This window comes from Geotrypetes seraphini, chromosome 4 (assembly GCF_902459505.1).
Source record: "Geotrypetes seraphini chromosome 4, aGeoSer1.1, whole genome shotgun sequence".
Classification (NCBI taxonomy): domain Eukaryota; kingdom Metazoa; phylum Chordata; class Amphibia; order Gymnophiona; family Dermophiidae; genus Geotrypetes; species Geotrypetes seraphini.
Window position 1 is genome coordinate 180,367,200 of NC_047087.1, and position 17,522 is coordinate 180,384,721.

Sequence of the window (17,522 nt, forward strand, 5' to 3'; positions counted from 1 at the left end):
CTCAAAGCAGCCCCCTTTCCCTCTCCCTGTCTCTCCATGGCCCCTTCTGTCTTTCCCTCAAGAGAAAAGCTGTTTGTACCAAGCACACCCCTCCCCCCAAAGCAACCCCCTTTCGCTCTCCCTGTCTCTCCATGGCCCCTTCTGTCTTCCCCCTAGAGCAAAGCTGTTTGCCCCAAGCACACCCCTACCCCCAAAGAAGCCCCCTTTCCCTCTCCCTGTCTCTCCATGGCCCCTTCTGTCTTCCCCCCCAGAGCAAAGCTGTTTGCCCCAAGCACACTCCTCCCCCCAAAGCAGTCCCCTTTCCCTCTCCCTGTCTCTCCATGGCCCCTTCTGTCTTCCCCCCAGAGCAAAGCTGTCTGTCCCCAGCACACCTCCCCCCAAAGCAGCCCCCTTTCCCTCTACCCCTGGCCCCCTTTATTGATCCCCTTCTTACCCTCCCTCCATCCCGGCGTCTTCTGTCCTGCTCTTCTTCAAAGCAGCCTGTGATCATGGTGGCCGGCTTTAGCGAACCTCACAGGCCGCTCTCCAACTCGGTAGCACGTTCCCTTTGAAGCGATACCGTGCGTCAGAGGAAATGTGCTACTGAGGTTGGAGAGAGGCCTACAAGGTTCTTTAAAGCCGGCCACGATCGCAGGCTGCTCTGAAGAGGAGGATCAGCGGCGGTAGCGGTGAACGAGGGTGGGAGGTGTGTTCCCTGCCGAGGACGCGGGCAGGGAGAGAGTTGCCTGCGCTTCCTTGCAGCAGCAGTTGGTGAGTGAGGGCGGGAGGAAGGGATGTTCCAGAATGTTCCCTGCCGCTGGATTCTAAAATGGAACACGGCCACGGATCACACACCACAGCGGCAGGGATCACGCTGTTTTAACAGCGCATGTGTCAGTAAGCTTTTATTATATAGGATGACAGGAGTCGCCATTCAACATATCACCAGGAATTGGAAAATTACACTAGAATTAATTACACCTTCTGGTGGAATTCGTTGTGCCATATATACAAAATGGAAAGAATAATTGCCATACAAAAAGGGAATTATAATAATTTGAAAAAGATTTGGGGGCCATTGATAACTTATTGTAATGATTAGACACCATTTTACACTGAAAGTACAATTATAATTATGGGAAGGGGGGTGTGGTATATAGTTATATTAAAGGTTTAATCAATATTTATGAATATAACACACGTATGATATTTTTGATTACAATATTTGTGGGAGGGGTGGGTGGGGGAGGGAGATAATTTATGTATTTAAGATGATAACAGAAAGAATTTCAAGTGATGTGTATAATTCAACTGATGTAATATTGTGTACTTGATGTAAGATGAAAAAATGAATAAAGAATTGGGGGGGAAAAAAACCCCATCACATTTGTCTATGTGTTCCATAATTTTATTTTTTATAATTGTTTCTACCATTTTGCCCATGCAAGGACTTTAGGTCCAGGATCGGTCTCCAGTCTTCTGTGATTTTCTTGGGAACTATGAAGTATATGGAGTATCTGCCAGAGCCTGATACTTCTTCAGGTTCTATGGCTTAAAATGTCCAAAAGCCTTTGCACCATCGCTCGGACCCTGGCCTTTTTTCTGGCCATCCAGCTGGTGAGTTACTGAACAGATCTAAAAGAGGGCAACAGAATAATATCTAGGACCCATTGGTCTGAGGAAATTTTCTTCCACTCCCTCCAGAATGCAGACAACCTCTCGCCAATGTGCAAGGGCCCAGCTGTTGACCTGTCATCCTTGTGACTTCTTGAAGATTGTCCTGACATGAGACATTTGAGGGTTGCTGGTGACTGGAGTTGCCAAATCTCTGGATCCCTGATAAGATCTCTGGGCAGAAGAACCTGTATAGTCCTGGTGGGAACATCGTGAAGAATAAAATTTGTTTATGCCTCTCCTGGTGGGTCAACGAGGTCTGCTGTCTGGCAGAGATTTAGAGCAATGATCCGCCATGCTGGTCATAAGGTCATCTAAGCATTTATCAAAAAGCGTCAGCCCTTTGAAGGGCAGTCTGCTCAAAGTGGCTTTGGAGGTTGAATCGCCCACCCATTGCCTGATCCAGAGCATCCTGCAGGCCTAAACTTATTAGTGAAGGTCAGTCATGTCTTGGGGGAGGGTGTGAAAGTTATCAGATGATAGTCAGAGAGCAGAATTGAGGTGGAGAAATTGGCAATTGAGGAGTTAGAGAAGAGGACAAGATCAAAGCAGTGGCCATTCTGGTGCAAGCAAAAGGGCAGATTGGAAGGAGATCAGTAGGAATTTGAACAAAGTCAGCATAACCATGAGATTTCCAGCAGTGACATTCTGCAGATTGGGCACAGGAGTGTGTGGCACAGTGGTTAGAGCTACAGCCTCAGCACCCTGAGGTTGTGGGTTTAAATTACATGCTGCTCCTTGTGACCCTGGGCAAGTCACTTAATCCCCCATGCCCCAGGTACATTAGGTAGAGTGTGAGCCCACCAGGACAAATAGGGAAAAATGCTTGAGTACCTGAATGCAGTGGCGTACCAAGGGGGGGGGGGGCGGGAGGGGCGGTCCGCCCTGGGTGCCAGCCCTGAGGGGGTGCTCCCGGCCTTGTCGTTCAGTCCCCCCCCACCCCCAAGGACCGCTCGCCCCACTGACCTTCCTGCACCACCTGTGAAGCAGCCCGCAGCAGGATCACGACGTCAGCGATCCCTGAGCTGCTTGGGCGCTGCTTCCTGCGCCGCGGTCCCGCCCCTCCTCTGACATCAGAGGAGGGGCGGGATCGCAGCGCAGGAAGCAGCGCCTAAGCAGCGCAGGGATTGCTGACGTCGCGATCCTGCTGCGGCTGCTTCATAGGTGGTGCGGGGAGGCCAGAGGGGTGAGCGGTCCTTCGGGGTGGGTCGGGGCATCAGGCCTTCAGGGTGGGGCGGGCGGGCAGGCTTTCAAGGGGGGTGACAGGCAGGCAGGCCTTCAAGGGGGGGACAGGCAGGCCTTCAAGGGGGGAGGCAGGCCTTCAAGGGGGGGGACAGGCGTTCGGGGGGGTGTGCAGACCTTCAAGGGGGAGGGACAGGCCTTCAAGGGGGGGCAGGCAGGCCTTCGGGGGGGGTGCAGACCTTCAAGGGGGTGCACAGGCAGGCAGGCCTTCAAGGGGGGGGACAGGCAGGCAGGCCTTCAAGGGGGGGGACAGGCCTACAAGGGGGGGACAGGCCTTCAAGGGGGGGACAGGCCTACAAGGGGGTGGGACAGGCCTTCAAGGGGGGTGCAGGCCTTCAAGGGGGGACAGGCAGACCTTTAAGGGGGGACAGGCCTTTGGGGGACCCTGGTTTAGAAGTACACGGAGGGAAGGGGGTGTTCAAAGAGATGTGCATATGTCAAACTTTGGGGGGGGGAAGAAATAATGGGTCTGAAAATAGAGGAGAGGGAGAGAGATGATGGACCATGGGATTTAGGGAGGGAAGGAACAGAAAGGGAGAGAAATTGGACACAAGGGATGGTGTGGAGGAAGGATAGAGATACTGGATAGGAGGGTAATTGGGAAAAGAAAGGGAGAGACGGTGGACTCTGGGGTGGTGGGGAAGGAGGGAGAGATGCCGGATGAAAGGGTAGTTAAGAAAAGGTGGATCTGTGGAGGGAGATGAAAAAAAGGAAAGATACCAGACTTCCTGGGGAGGGAAGGGAAATGGAAAGGGAGGACAGAGTTAGCAGATGGATGGTTAGCATGCAGAAAGAAGAAAGAAGGAGACCCTGGCAAGCAAGTTATCAGAAGAAAACCAGAGCCTTGGACCAACAAGATTTGAAATATAACCAGACAACAAAAGGTAGAAAAATTAATTTTATTTTCTGTTTTGTGATTATAATATGTCAGATTTGAAATGTGTATCCTGCAAGAGCTGGTGTTGGACTGCAAACATGAGCTAGGATTTAACAGAGAGGAAAAGTCCTATTTGTTTCTTTATTTTATTTACACCACAGCGCCAGTGTGGTTAGGAGAAGCCAAAGGGGGTGAAAAAGCTATAAAACCCACCAGGAGTTTTGAAAAAAATCACCCAACTGGGCAAGAAAATCGAATTGAAAAACCAATTCAATAGGCTGAATTGAATCGAAATTTTTTTCCTGAATCTGGCAGCATTAGTTTGCGCTACTGTCTTAGACTTTAGGGCCTGGGATTGGGAAGAGATGGCATCCTCAGTACTTTATAATGCAAGTGAAACGAGGATTTGGTCATACTTTTGAAGGGTCTGCAGAAAAAAAATATTGTATAGGCCGGGGACATGAGACAGCAGGAAATGGGAACTTTTCTTCCTTCTATTTTTGTGAATGGAAAGGCTGAGGAAGTCAGAGAGTTCAGTTAAAATATGTGCTTTATAGGAAAATATAATAATGTGTTTTATAAAGTTTATAGCATAGCTGGCCTACCCAGTGAGGTGTTCCTAGTGGTGGTGGTGGCAGCGTGTCAATGTGTTGAGAGGAAGAGGTGGTCTGGGAAATTCTGCTGAGCAAACTCCGGACCCATTTCCACCTCCCAGTTAGTCCACTCCACTCAACTGGTTCACACACTGAGTGGGTCTTTGGGTGTTGTTTTGGGATCTCTTCCAGTGGTTTATCAGTATCTCCTTCTGGTCCAAGGAAGGAAACTTTGTTATCCTTAGCATTGACCTACAGAATATGTTTGTAACAGCGCTGCTTGTGTGGCATTAGGCTATGTAGTGATTGAAAGAAAAAAAACAGACCTTTGCACATTTTTGCACTATATGGTGGGTGTATGAGGAGATTCACATTTCCTGCACAGCTAAGTCCATGTGAAGTTACCTTGTGCTGTATTTGACATCTAGCAAGGTCTCTGTTTGAAAGGAAAGATCTAAACTTAAAAATGAAGTGGCCAGAAGTTATGGTAAAAGCAGATAGTGTAGCTGGTTTTAAGAAAGATTTGGACAAATTTCTGGAGGAAAAGTCCATAATCTGTTAAGACATGGGGGAAGTGTCTGCTTGCCCTGGAACGGTAGCATGGAATGTTGCTACTCTTTGGGTTTTGACCAGGTATTAGTGTCCTGGATTGGCTACCATGAGAATGGGCTACTGGGCATGATGGACCATTGGTCTGACCCAGTTAGGCTATTCTTATGTTATGTTCTCATCTGTAGGGGCCTTTGTTTTCACTTCTTATTTTAATGTATTTTTTTTCTGGGAACTTATCAGTGTTTTTTATAATGGGAACAAAAATGGAAGAGAATTAATGTGTGTGGGATGAGGGGGTAACTAATTTCTTCAGCTAAATAATTCAATGCACCTCAACCAGACATAGGAGAACTCAAGCACCATTCACACACCCTCCAACCAAAAACGTTAAAAGAAAAAAACTGTTTGACAACCTCCTAGCCATTCGAGCTGCAATACTCGACAACCAATTGACATCGACCACAGACTGCAAAACGTTCAAAAAGAAATAAAAACCCTTCTATTCAAAAAACACATAAAACCAAACTAACACAATCAGAACTGTCCCAAGCATCACCTGCAACTACTTCTGATGTCATGACAATTCAGACATAATTTATGTTATGTTACGTTTGGAATATAAGAAAATTTTCACTGCCTGTTTCTATTCTGACCATTTATTCCGTTTCATGGTCATTACAAAAAATATTTTTTTACATGGGGGGGGGTGTCAAAAAATGATGGGCCCCGGGTGCCACATACCCTAGGTATGCCACTGTCTGAATGTAAAATCACTTAGGCTATAAGTGGTATATCAATAAATAAATAAATAGTGGATCTTAAGAGGTCTGCCAAGGCTGGGGTTTGGTGTGTCTTCCAAGATGTGACATGGGAGGAGCAAGAGAATCAAGAGCAGAGGAGAGAATAGTATCATAGGAAGAGACTGCTTCATTGACAGATTTATATCGCATGGTGTTTGAGAGGAGGGGGGAGACAGTAGTGGAGAGTGTGCATGGGTCAATAGCCTGAAGATTCCTGAACATATTAGTGAAGGTCGGTCATATCTTGGGGGAGGGTGTGAAAGTTATCAGATGATGGTCAGAGAGCAGAAGAATTGAGGTAGAGAAGTTGGCAATTGAGGAGTTAGAGAAGAGGACAAGATCAAAGCCGTGGCCATTCTGGTTTGTGGGGGTACTGGATCACAGCTGAAGATTGAAAGAGGATATTAGAGCAAGAAACTTTGAGGTCTAGGAGTCAGAGATGTCCACAGCATGAATGCTGAAATTACCAAGGATAAGGGAAGGAGATGAAGGTTTGAGAAAGATGGAGAGCCAGGAGTCAGTCAGTGAGAAAGGAAGATAGGGATTTGTCAGGAGGTTGATAAATGACCATTATTCAGAGAGGAAAGGGAGCAGATAGGCGGAATGGACTTCAAAGGAGGAGACGCAGTGAGACTGATGTAGGCGAAGAGGCTGAAATCTATAGGGAGGGTGAGAGTAGCATACCAACTCCTCCTCCATGACACAGGCCAGTAACTGAAACAGACCTGCACATGCAACAGTCTTCATTTTCATTAGGATTTCCTCAGAGTCCATCTTCTCCAGAAATTTCTAGAGCTTCTTCTTTTTTTTTTAAAGTCTTAGTTTATTTAACTTCTGCAGAAATTTTCAGAGCTTCTAACTTTCTAGATTTTTAGGCTCTTGATGACAAACAGGCACATTTAATGCAAAGCAATTTTTATTAAACTAATTAAGTGACCATACCAAAAGATCAAACAATCATGAAAACATTCAATGTTTAACAATTTCAAACTTCTTCCCTAAATCCCAGCCCTCTTCACCCCCAACCAATATAGCTCCCATGTCATCCAACTCAAGTCCCTCCTTCCCCATAAATAAAATATAAAGGAACACTTAATATAGGTTTTGTTATGCACAGGTACCAGACTAAAAAACACAGATTGTGTGGTTCAGTGAGGTACACTTTATTTTTACAGGCAAATTATTTTCCATATTGAATAACTACCAGATCAAACTCAATTTTTACTTTGTATGAAAAAAAAAAATCAGTATGACAAAGGCTCTCAAACATGGCAAGCCACTATATACATTAAAAAAAATCCTAAGTGTTCTGAGAATTGCTGGGTTGGAGCTCCTGCATATGTTCAGAAACTTTTACTAGAGGTTGCTGAGCTGAGAAAAGGGACCAACACAGCTCTGTCAGGTGGTAATGTCACCCACATATGGCTGCTGTGATCCTACTTGCCCATTGACAAAGTAGGCGCACACATTTACACTTGCTCCAAGGCAAGTGTAATTACGTGAGTGAATGTGCTAGTAAGAATTGACTTTTATGTATATATTTTATAAAATATATATCTTAAGTGTCAAGCTCACTCCCACTCCATATACTCTCCAACCCTAGGAATGCAGACCTATATTGCCTGAACAGACATTATGGCGTTCAACACCTATCTTTAATGCTTGTAAAATAGGGCAATTTTAAAGCACTTACTTGATGGCAAACAACCCTGTTCTACAAGCTTGAATTCTTAAGAAAATTACCTATTTACTGCATAAATTGAAATGTGCAGATCTTCACAATAAAAATTTGAAAGTGCATTGACTATTTCTGAAGAAACCTGCCTCAGAAATTTAACATTCTGTTACTTCACTACATAAGAACTAAGCTCTGATCAAAAAATAAAATCAACTCATCTCTCCCCATTTATAATTCCTACATAATCAGCTTAGTCTCTCCCTATTTCCTGCTCTTGCCTTTACTATATCTGCCTGCCACTTTCCTAGCACAGTGCTGCCACTTTCCTAGCACAGTGCTGCCTCTTTTGTAGAGCTTACCTGCACCATCATGAGGGTCTTGCTTTCCCCACTGAGTGAATCCTGAAGCAAATAGGTCAGCTTAGAATTGCGGAATGGCACATGACTTTGGCGGGAGCGCAGGGCATAGATAACATCACCCAAAGCTGACAGTGACTTGTTGATATACTGTGCTTCACGAAGTCGGCTGCCCTCTGCCCCAGACTTCCCCACACGCTCAGAGCCAGCCAGGTCCACCAGGTTCAATTTTCCTGAAGACAAAACACCAGGAAAACCTCATTATAGAACAAAGGGGCTTGGTGCACAAGACAGTATCAGCTCTTCTTAACACAAAAGGCAGACCAGGTCCGGCATTAAGAAAAGGCACAAGGAACACAAAGCACCAATCCCAACATCAAGCTAAAAGATATAGCAGAATTAGAAAAGGTACAGAGAAGGGTGACAAAAATGATAAAAGGGGTGGGCAACTTCCTTATGTAGAAAGGCTGAAGCAGCTAAGGTTCTTTGGCCTGGAGAAGAAATGGCTCAGCGGAGATATGATAGGTCTATAAAAAAACTGGAGTGAAGTAGAATAGGTAGATCTAAATCACGTGTTTACTCTTTCCAAAAATACTAAGACTAGGGGCCATGCAATGAAGCTTCAAGTACTTTGTAGTAGATTTAAAACAGACTGAAGAAAATATTTTTTTCACTTACTATGCAATTAAACTCTTGAATTTGTTGCTGAAGAACGTGGTAAAAGCAGTTAGCTTAGCAGGGTTTTAAAAAGGTTTGGCTAACTTCCTAAAACAAAAAAGTCTATAAGCCATTATTAAAATGGATTTGGGAAAATCCACTGTTTATTCCTAGGATAAGCAGCAAAAAATCAGTTTTAATCTTTGGGATCTTGCAGGTATGTGTGACCTGGGAAAGCTACTGGGCTTGATGGACCTTCGATCTGTCTTAGTATAGCAACTTATGTTCCTATTCCAGTGTCAATCTAAAGAATATGCTGACAAAACCAAAATGCCAACCCCCACCCCCAATTTACTTTTATTTATTAACTGCATTTATGAAGAAATTCACCCAAGGCAGTATATCAATACAAACATCAGTATGACAGAGGGAAAGGAAATCACATCTCCAGAGCCCAGCATGGAAAAACACACACACCTGTAGTTCGAATGCCTGTGCTGGAGTCAACTCCACTGACTGTCACAATAAGAAGTGCATGAGACCGTGAGCTGTGTTCATTCAAGTAGGTGTATTCTGTCACTCGGTTCATGTGACCAATTTCAAATACCTGAAAAGAGAACAAGAATCACATAGCTCATGGCTGAAGCTCTGTAAATGTTTTATCCTCACCAACTTTCAGCTCTCCTTACTCCTGTAAATCCACATCCCCACTCCTACACCATTCTTAGCTCCAATCTCTCTTCATCTCACCCTTCCCTGCACCACCAATCTATAATCTGCCCCCAGAATCCACCATCTCCAACTCCTAACTCATAAACCTCATCTCACAACAGAGTTATATGACTGGAACTTGAGTATTGCTTCCTTCCTGCCTCCAAGATCATGTTATGTAATTATTTAGGGTGCAATTTTCAAAACCCTAGCTAAGCTGAAGGTTTGTTGATACTCTTGCACTGCAGTCTTCCTTTGAAAATTAATTTATACTTTGCCACTGCCTCTCCTCTGGGTAAAATCCACCTTCCACTTCTGAAACCAGCCCTTTTGCCTACATTTAGCCACCTTCTAAAACTTGGCAGCTAGATTCAACCAATGGAGAAGGGGAAGTTTTAGTCCCAGATATTTGTGAAAGGCAGCATAAAAATCAAGTAAAACTACTCTCTCTAAGTTGGGTAACATACACATTAGCATCCAAGTTCTTTCTCCATTTGACATACCTTTAGGTGCCAGCTTCACCCTGACATAAGCCTCCAAATTCTGCTCATTGGCCATTAATATATCACATTTCTATCACCATCCCTGAACATACTCCACCTCTGCTTCAACTTAGAAAACTGTCAATACTGCTGCCATTATACTTTATCACTATGCTGTGAATACCTTATTCTAGTATTTTATTTAATAATTTACCCTCTCCCTACTCTTCCCTTACCCTATTGATATCCTCCACACTCTTCACCATGAATTCTGTCAGTCCTGGTACATAGAGCTGCCCACTTCCATTAGGGCACAGTTTAATGTCCAGCTTTCCCTGGGGCTCCTTCCCAAGCAGGTCCCTGAAAAATGAGAGACAATAAAGATTCTAAGCAGTTGAGTGAAAGGTGCTGTACTGATATCCACCAAAGTGAGTCCCAGAAAGTAATCATTTTTTTTTACTATATATTTGCCAACATGTTTAATTTCTGTATTATGTGACCAAAAGTCAATGATTAAAGGGAGAGAGTCAACATTTAGTTTATTCACTTGCTCTCTCAATCTTCCCATAAGCATTCTTATTCTCCCTTCTCAGGACCATCATATCCTTGTTTTCACCTCCCTACCCACCCACTTATCTGTTTTCCCATCCTTTCACACCCTCTTTCTCTTACCTGAGTGCTTCATTGTAAATCTCAACCATGTTGACAGAAATTGTATACTCCCAATCCGGAGTTTTCTCTGCCACTTCAGCAAAGAGCAACTGCAGGGCTCGTTGATTTATTCCAGGGTTTCCCTGCATCCCCTGAAAGAAGCAAAACCCCCATATTAACAGTGACATTAGCAAACAGATTAAATGAAGAGCAGGGACTATATCTTAACAGCAATGAAAACCAAAAATAACAAGAGGTGACACCAACTCCCCCCCCCAAACAACCTACAAGGAAAGCAGAGAAACCACAGAGGCACATAGGGAGCAACAGTAGCATGAAGCATAGACCACAATAGATGATGAGAGGAGGCAACTGCAGTAATCAAATGGCATGAGAATTAAAGAGGTATAGGAAGGAGACATCAAGAAGGAGGACAAGGTGGCAGCAGAAAGAGATAGCGACAACGGTACCCACAATAAAGAGAAAGAGAGAAAGGAAGGTGGTAGAACAGGAAAGAGGAAAGTAATGAAGCAGAAATTAAAGAGGAAAGAGAAACAGAACACAGAAAACGGTGAGCAGTAGAGAGCACATGGAAGAAAGCAAAATAATAATTAAAAAAGACCAAGTACTTGAGGAACAACCAAAAAGAAACAATTAGGAAAGATGTCACAGAAGCACAGGAAATAAAACAAAAAAAATTATTAAACTATAAAATAAAATAGTAAAGAAGGCAAAAAAGGCATTGGTTTGATATCAATTTCTTACCAAGATGTTGCCGCCAACTCTGCTTTACTCATAGGCAGTAGTGATTTTCACAAAATAAATTTAACAAGGGGCTTTTCAGGACTACCCTCCAGCACAGGCAGCAGAGAGCAGAAAACGCAGGAGGAGAGAGCAGCACAGGAGTAAACAGTAGAGATCATCATGGGGAAAGATACAAAGGAATCAGCAGCAGCTACCTCCATAGTATATGTTTTTCCAGAGCCCGTCTGTCCATAGGCAAAAATACAGACATTGTATCCATCAATGCAGGAGGTAATAAGATCTTGCACCTCCTGGAACACCTGCAGGAAAGACATAAGGAAAGATTACGTTATTACCTTTGCTAATCTTTCTTATAAATTCACACTCTTCCTGGACAAGTGAGTAGTCAATCCCATCTCATGAGATCTTTTGAAGGAAGCTTCATTTACATATTTTTGATCCTCCTCTCTTACCTCAGGACTGCCCTCTGATTTCCAGTTGGTACAAAAGCAGAGTCATACCTGTATAGGACACAGAAAGGGGAGCGGTACGGGGATATTCTCCAAGATACGTCTAATCAACTCATATCATAAACTGCATAACACACATGAACAATGAAACAGGTTTCGTAAACAGTATAAACCGGGGGGGGGGGGGGGGGGGGGGGGGGGTGTCATGTGATGTACTGACGTGTGTGTGTCTGCTGAGCTCTTGGGGCCTGGGCTCCATCCATCCCTATTGGGCCTTATAATTGTCTTCTACTGCATCAGAATTTGCTTACCTTTGTATGGACAGATATCTCCTGCGCTTGGATCCGGTTATGTGGGAAAGATAGCAGAAAAGTTAAGGACAAAGACAAGCAACTGAGGTCTGAATCTAAGATGGGGTCGGGAGTGAGTGAACAAGCTCTAGCTCTCTTCAGATCATATAATGGCACCCACTACTGCAGTGGTGCAGGCGCTTGAACCATGCTTTGCCCAGTTATCTGGTCGGCTTACTAATCTAGAGAGTTTGCTGGATGAAATGACTCGGAGAACTGGAGAGCTAGAGTCCCGAGTAGCGGCGGTGGAGGATGAAGACAGCACTGCCTCGACAGATCTTCAGGCCCTTTGGGAGCAATTGAGAGTACATGCTGCCAAGCTAGAAGACTTGGAGAATTGCTCCCTGAGGGACAATCTTCGTCTCATTGGACTTCTGGAATCTCTGTCTGATGCTGGATTAGAAGTTGGTTGATGGAGAGATGACAGAGGTAGGTGGTTAATGGAATTTGCTTGGAGGAGGGAAAGGTGCGTAGTGGAGTGCCTCAGGGATCGGTGCTGGTACCGATTCTGTTCAATATGTTTGTGAATGACATTGCTGAAGGGTTAGGAGTTAAGGTTAGCCTTTTTGCGGATGATACCAAGATGTATAGCAGAGTGGACACCCCGGAGGGAGTGGAAAACATGAAAAAGGATCTGCAAAAGTTAGAAGAAAGGTCTAACGTCTAGCATCCGGTAACTATGATTCAGGTTATTCTTCCCAATGTGCATCACTTTGCATTTGTCCACATTAAATTTCATCTGCCATTTGGACGCCCAGTCTTCCAATTTCCTAAACACTGCCTACAATTTTTCACATGCATTTTAACAACTTTGAACAGTTTAGTGTCATCTGCAAATTTAAACACTTCACTCATCGTTTCAATTTCCAGATCATTTATAAATAAGTTAAATAGCACCAGTCCTAGTACAGACCCCTGCAGCACTCCACTGTTTACTCTCCTCCATTGAGAAAAAAGATCATTTAACCCTACCCTGTATTTTCTATCCAATAACCAATTCCTAATGCACAACTGAACTTTGCCACCTATCCCATGACACTTTAATTTTCTCAGGAGCCTCTCGTGAGGAACTTTATCAAAGGCTTTCTGAAATCTAGACACAGTATATCAACCAGCTCACCTTTATCCACATGTCTATTCACCCCTTCAAAGAAGTCAAGCAAATTGGTGAGGCAAGATCTCCCTCGGCTGAACCCATGCTGACTCCGTCTCATTAAATCATGTTTGTCTCATTAAATCATGTTTGACTACGTGTTCCACAATTTTATTTTTTATAATTGTTTCTACCATTTTGTCCTCACTGAAGTGAAGCCTACCAGTCTGTAATTTCCTGTATCTCCCCTGGAGCCCTTTTTAAAATCGGCATAACATTGGCCACCCTCCAATCTTCAGGTACTGCAGACGATTTTAGCGACAGGTTACAGATCACTAACAGCAGGTCAGCAATTTCATGTTTGAGTTCTTTTAGTACCCTGGGATGTATACCATCCGGACCTGGCGATTTATCACTTTTTAACTTGTCGATTTGCTAAGTATATCTTCCAGATTTACCAAGATTTCTTTCAGTTCCTCCGCATCATCATCCTTGAAAACCATTTCCGGTTCAGGTAGATCTCTTATATCTTCTTCCGTAAAGACTGAAGCAAAGAATTCATTCAATCTCTCCGCTATGGCCTTATCCTCCCTGAGCGCTCCTTTTGCTCCTTGATCATTCAATGGTCTCATAGATTCCCTCACAGGTTTTCTGCTTCTGATGTACCTAAAAAAATTGCTATGAGATTTTGCCTCTTTTGCAAGTTTCTCTTTATATTTTTTCTTAGCTGTCTTTATCAGTGCTTTGCATCTAACTTGCCAGTGCTTGTGTTTCTTCTTATTTTCTTCATTCGGATCCTTTTTCCATTCTTTAAAGGATTTTTTTTGGCTCTAATAGCCTCTTTCACTTCACCTTTTAACCATGCCAGCTCGTTTCCTCTTCTTTCCACCTTTGCTGATACGTGGAATAAATCTGGTCTGGGCTTCCACGATGGTATTTTTAAATAACATCCACACCTGGTTTACAGTCCTAACCTTTGCAACTGATCCTTTTAGCTTCTTTTTAACCATTTTCCTAATTTTATCATAGTCGCCCTTTCGAAAATTAAACGCCCCTACAGTAGATTTCTTTAGCAATGTTACTCATGGTATCAGCTCAAATTTGATTATGTTATGATCACTGTTTCCCAGCGGACCTAATACAATTAACTCCTGTTTGAACCAAAAGAAGTATGAGAAGAGACTGGAAGACCTAAATATGTATACTCTGGAGGAGAGAAGAATAGGGGAGATATGATACAGACATTTAAATACTTGAAAGGTATTCATATAGAACCAAATCTTTTCCAGAGAAGAGAAAATGTTTAAACTAGAGGTAGGTCATAATTTGAGGTTACAGGGAGGAAGACTAAGGAGCAATGTTAAGAAATTCTTTTTCAGGGAGATGGTGGTAGATGCTTGGAATGCCCTCCCGAGGGAAGTGGTGGAGAGGAAAACGAAGATGGAATTCATAAAAGCATGGGATAAAGAGGATCTCTAATTAGAAAATGAAGGATGTAAATTAAAGAACTAAGGCCGTTACTGGACAGAATTCCACGGTTTATGTCCGTGATTTGGTGTAGGAAGGGTTGGGGAAGGCATCAATGGGAACTCCACCAACTTGGAACATGAGGATGTCACAACTACCATCACCTTGGTAAAGGTCTGCAGCTTTGTCGCCAGCCCGAAGGGCAAGGCAGCAAACTGGAAGTGTTGCTGCAAGACGTGGAACCTCAAGTATCTCCTAACCCGAACTGTCGGTCTCCTGACTGCCTCTCAGGCCCAACATCTTGGCCAGAGACCTCCACCCCACCTGGAAACGCTGTGCATGTGAAGAGGTGGAGAAACAAAGTCTGCCCATTTCTGGACACACCACCATGAATCCACGCAGCCTGCGCTCCAACCCAGTAGTGGACAAACCTGGGGTGAGAAATGTCCCTAAGCCCCAATCTGTGAATGCAGGCTGTCCAGGTAGGTGCACTGCAAAGCAGCCAAGCACCTGGAAACAGACTTTGCCAGTAAAGTCTGCGATCTCCCACAGCTAGAGCTATCTCCATGGGGAACCACTGCAGCACGAAAACATGAATCCATGAAAATACTGAAGTTACAGAAAAAAATAAACACAAGCAGAAAAGACTAGTTCCTACTGTCTCACTTGTAGGAAGACAACTGGAAATCAGAGGGCAGTCCTGAGGTAAGAGGAAGGATCAAAAATATGCAAATGAAGCTTTCTATAAGAGATTTCGTGAGATTGGATCGACTATCCACTTGTCCAGAAATAGAGTGGGATTGTACAAGAACAGTGCTTACTACACAAAGTCCAACAAGACAGCTGCTCCGCTATGAGAACAAACAAGGTAGACTGCAGAATCCAGTCACACATACCCTGCACAAACTCCATATATGTAAATGTGTCCTGTATATAGCTATCAATTCTTAGTCATTTATTGACTTTCCCCTTGACATTGTAAACATGATTCCCCTCACTCTGTACTAGAGAAAGACATGGTAACGGTGAACAGTGGTAAACCGCGGTAATGGTGAAATTTGCTAATGTATCACCACTGATGTGGGGACAAAACTTTTTACCACTCGCAGTAACAGTTAAAAGTCTTGTTACCACAGTTAGTAATTAAATCAACTATTAACTGGAATTCCCTACTTCCTGTGAACTCTCTCTCTTAACTAAACTGTAGTGATGCCGGTGGTGGGCTAGGCTTGTCCTCCCTCCACCGCCTCCTCCCCTTGACTCGTTGTGTAAAAGAGGACCCAGCAGTAAGAAAGGACCAAATTGGTCCTTGCCAGCGGGTAAGAGAGGACCCAATTGGTCTTGTCCTCCCTTTGAGTTCTCCTCCTGTAACAATGGCCCAATTGCGTGTCATAGCCCACATCAATTTAAAACCTTCAGGTGCAGCAGTGGCAGCAAAGACAACGAGGAGAGGAAGGGAAGGAGCTAGATGATGAGCAGATTGAATTGAACAACAAACCAGAGCCAGGGCTGAAGGAGCTGGATAGCTGGAGTGTAGCAGCTAGGAGTCGGAGCCGAAGCATAGTGGCTGAGAGCAGACTAAATTGTTGAGTTTCCCAGGTGTCTGTGCTGAACCTGAGACCTCTGCTTTTTAACATATTTATCAATGACCTAGATAAGCTCACACTGATGGGGCATTGATGGGGATGGAGCTTGCGTTGACGGTGACAAATTTCTTCACCATGTCATTCTCTACTCTGTACTTACAAGAAAGGTATCAACTCTTAAGAAGGTTTCCAGCTAGGATAACTGGTAACCATAACACATTGACTCCCTAAAAGGGTATTTAAAGCCTTATGGTCAGAGGGCTCAATATGTCAGACCTATTGAAACAATACAACCTAATTAGGCATTGTAAATCTGCTTCACAATGCCTTTTGGAAATACCAAGCAAGATTAAATTACAGTCTATTTACAAAGGCACTTTTGAAATACAAAGACCTCAACTATGGAATGAGATGTCTTTAGAATTTTGTCAAATTCATTCTTATGAAAGATTTTTAATAGGTGTCTTTTTTTTTTTTTTTTTAAGAAAATGCTTCCTTGAACTGAGTTCAATGTGTAATTGATGAACTGTATTATATATGGTTTTATTTTGTAATTCATTTCAAGCTTTAGGTGAAGTGAAACATCAAATATATAAAGTAAGAAAGACTGAATGCTTTGGCACACTGAGCTAAAAAAAATGGCTGCTTCCCTCAAGAGGCAGACAAGAAAGTCCTAAGTTGATATAATAGGGATATTTGAAACACTGATCCCCATGAAAGAGCCTCTGCCAAAGAGAAGATTCCCATCCCCGAGAGGCTAATATCAAATAAGGGCCCCTACTGAGGAACAATTTATCCCCAGAGAAACATCCCTTTCAAGGAACAGATCTAAGAGTATGGCTCTGGCACTTTGTGACAAGTCCAGCGCAGTGCTTGACTTGTCACAATTTAAAAGTGGAAAGCTCACCAGGAAATTTTCCCGGGCTCAGACAGTGGAGGCTGCCTAACCAGACATAGTTCCTTCAAGACCCAATCCCTGACAAGATATAATAGCTTTTCCTCCAGAACGGCTTAACCTAAGGCAGCAAACAAAACCCTTTAAAGCAGGGGTGTCCATCTTGCGGCCCAAGGGCCACATGCAGCCCCGTGAAGTATTTTGTGCAGCCCCTGTCAAGGGCGATGCAGTGTTTTCCTCTGCTGCCCCCGGGTGTTTACCATCTTCCTGGCTCCTTCCTCTGTCTTGCTGCAGCGTTTGTGCGTTTTTGCGGCCCAAGAAACATTTTTTTCAGCCAATGCGGCCCAGGGAAGCCAAAAGGTTGGACACTCCTGCTTTAAAGCTTCCTTAAAGGAACAGTCACAATTCCTTGGCAACAGAATAGGTAGCAATCTGCAGGCTGGCCAAAGGGGGAGCCAGAGAGAGCTTTGGCCCATTCCAGTCACACATAGGTTTGGGTGGAGCTCTCACCAACAAAAGGCAGAGCCTCAGACAGAACAAGGGCAAGGAAGCAAGCAAAGCAGGAGGCAGCAAAGAAGCAGAAACTGCCATGGAGCAGACCCCAGCCTAAACTAATGGCAGACATTGAAATTGTAGAGCTGGATGAACCTGCCCAGCTGTTACAA

At 43.9% G+C, this 17,522-nt stretch overlaps 1 protein-coding gene across 8 annotated transcripts in view; it reads right to left on the reverse strand.

Annotated features, from left to right (window-relative positions):
• The window catches only part of KIFC3 (kinesin family member C3), a 184,542-nt gene that overhangs the window by 23,256 nt on the left and 143,764 nt on the right, over positions 1-17,522 (reverse strand). For all 8 annotated transcript variants that reach the window (XM_033942231.1, XM_033942229.1, XM_033942230.1 and 5 more), the window contains 5 exons: positions 11,212-11,316; positions 10,274-10,404; positions 9,838-9,961; positions 8,886-9,015; positions 7,755-7,984 (listed from right to left, as the gene is read on the reverse strand). In XM_033942231.1, the coding sequence (XP_033798122.1) occupies positions 7,755-7,984; positions 8,886-9,015; positions 9,838-9,961; positions 10,274-10,404; positions 11,212-11,316 (720 nt within the window). The remainder of the gene's footprint in view (positions 1-7,754; positions 7,985-8,885; positions 9,016-9,837; positions 9,962-10,273; positions 10,405-11,211; positions 11,317-17,522) is intronic.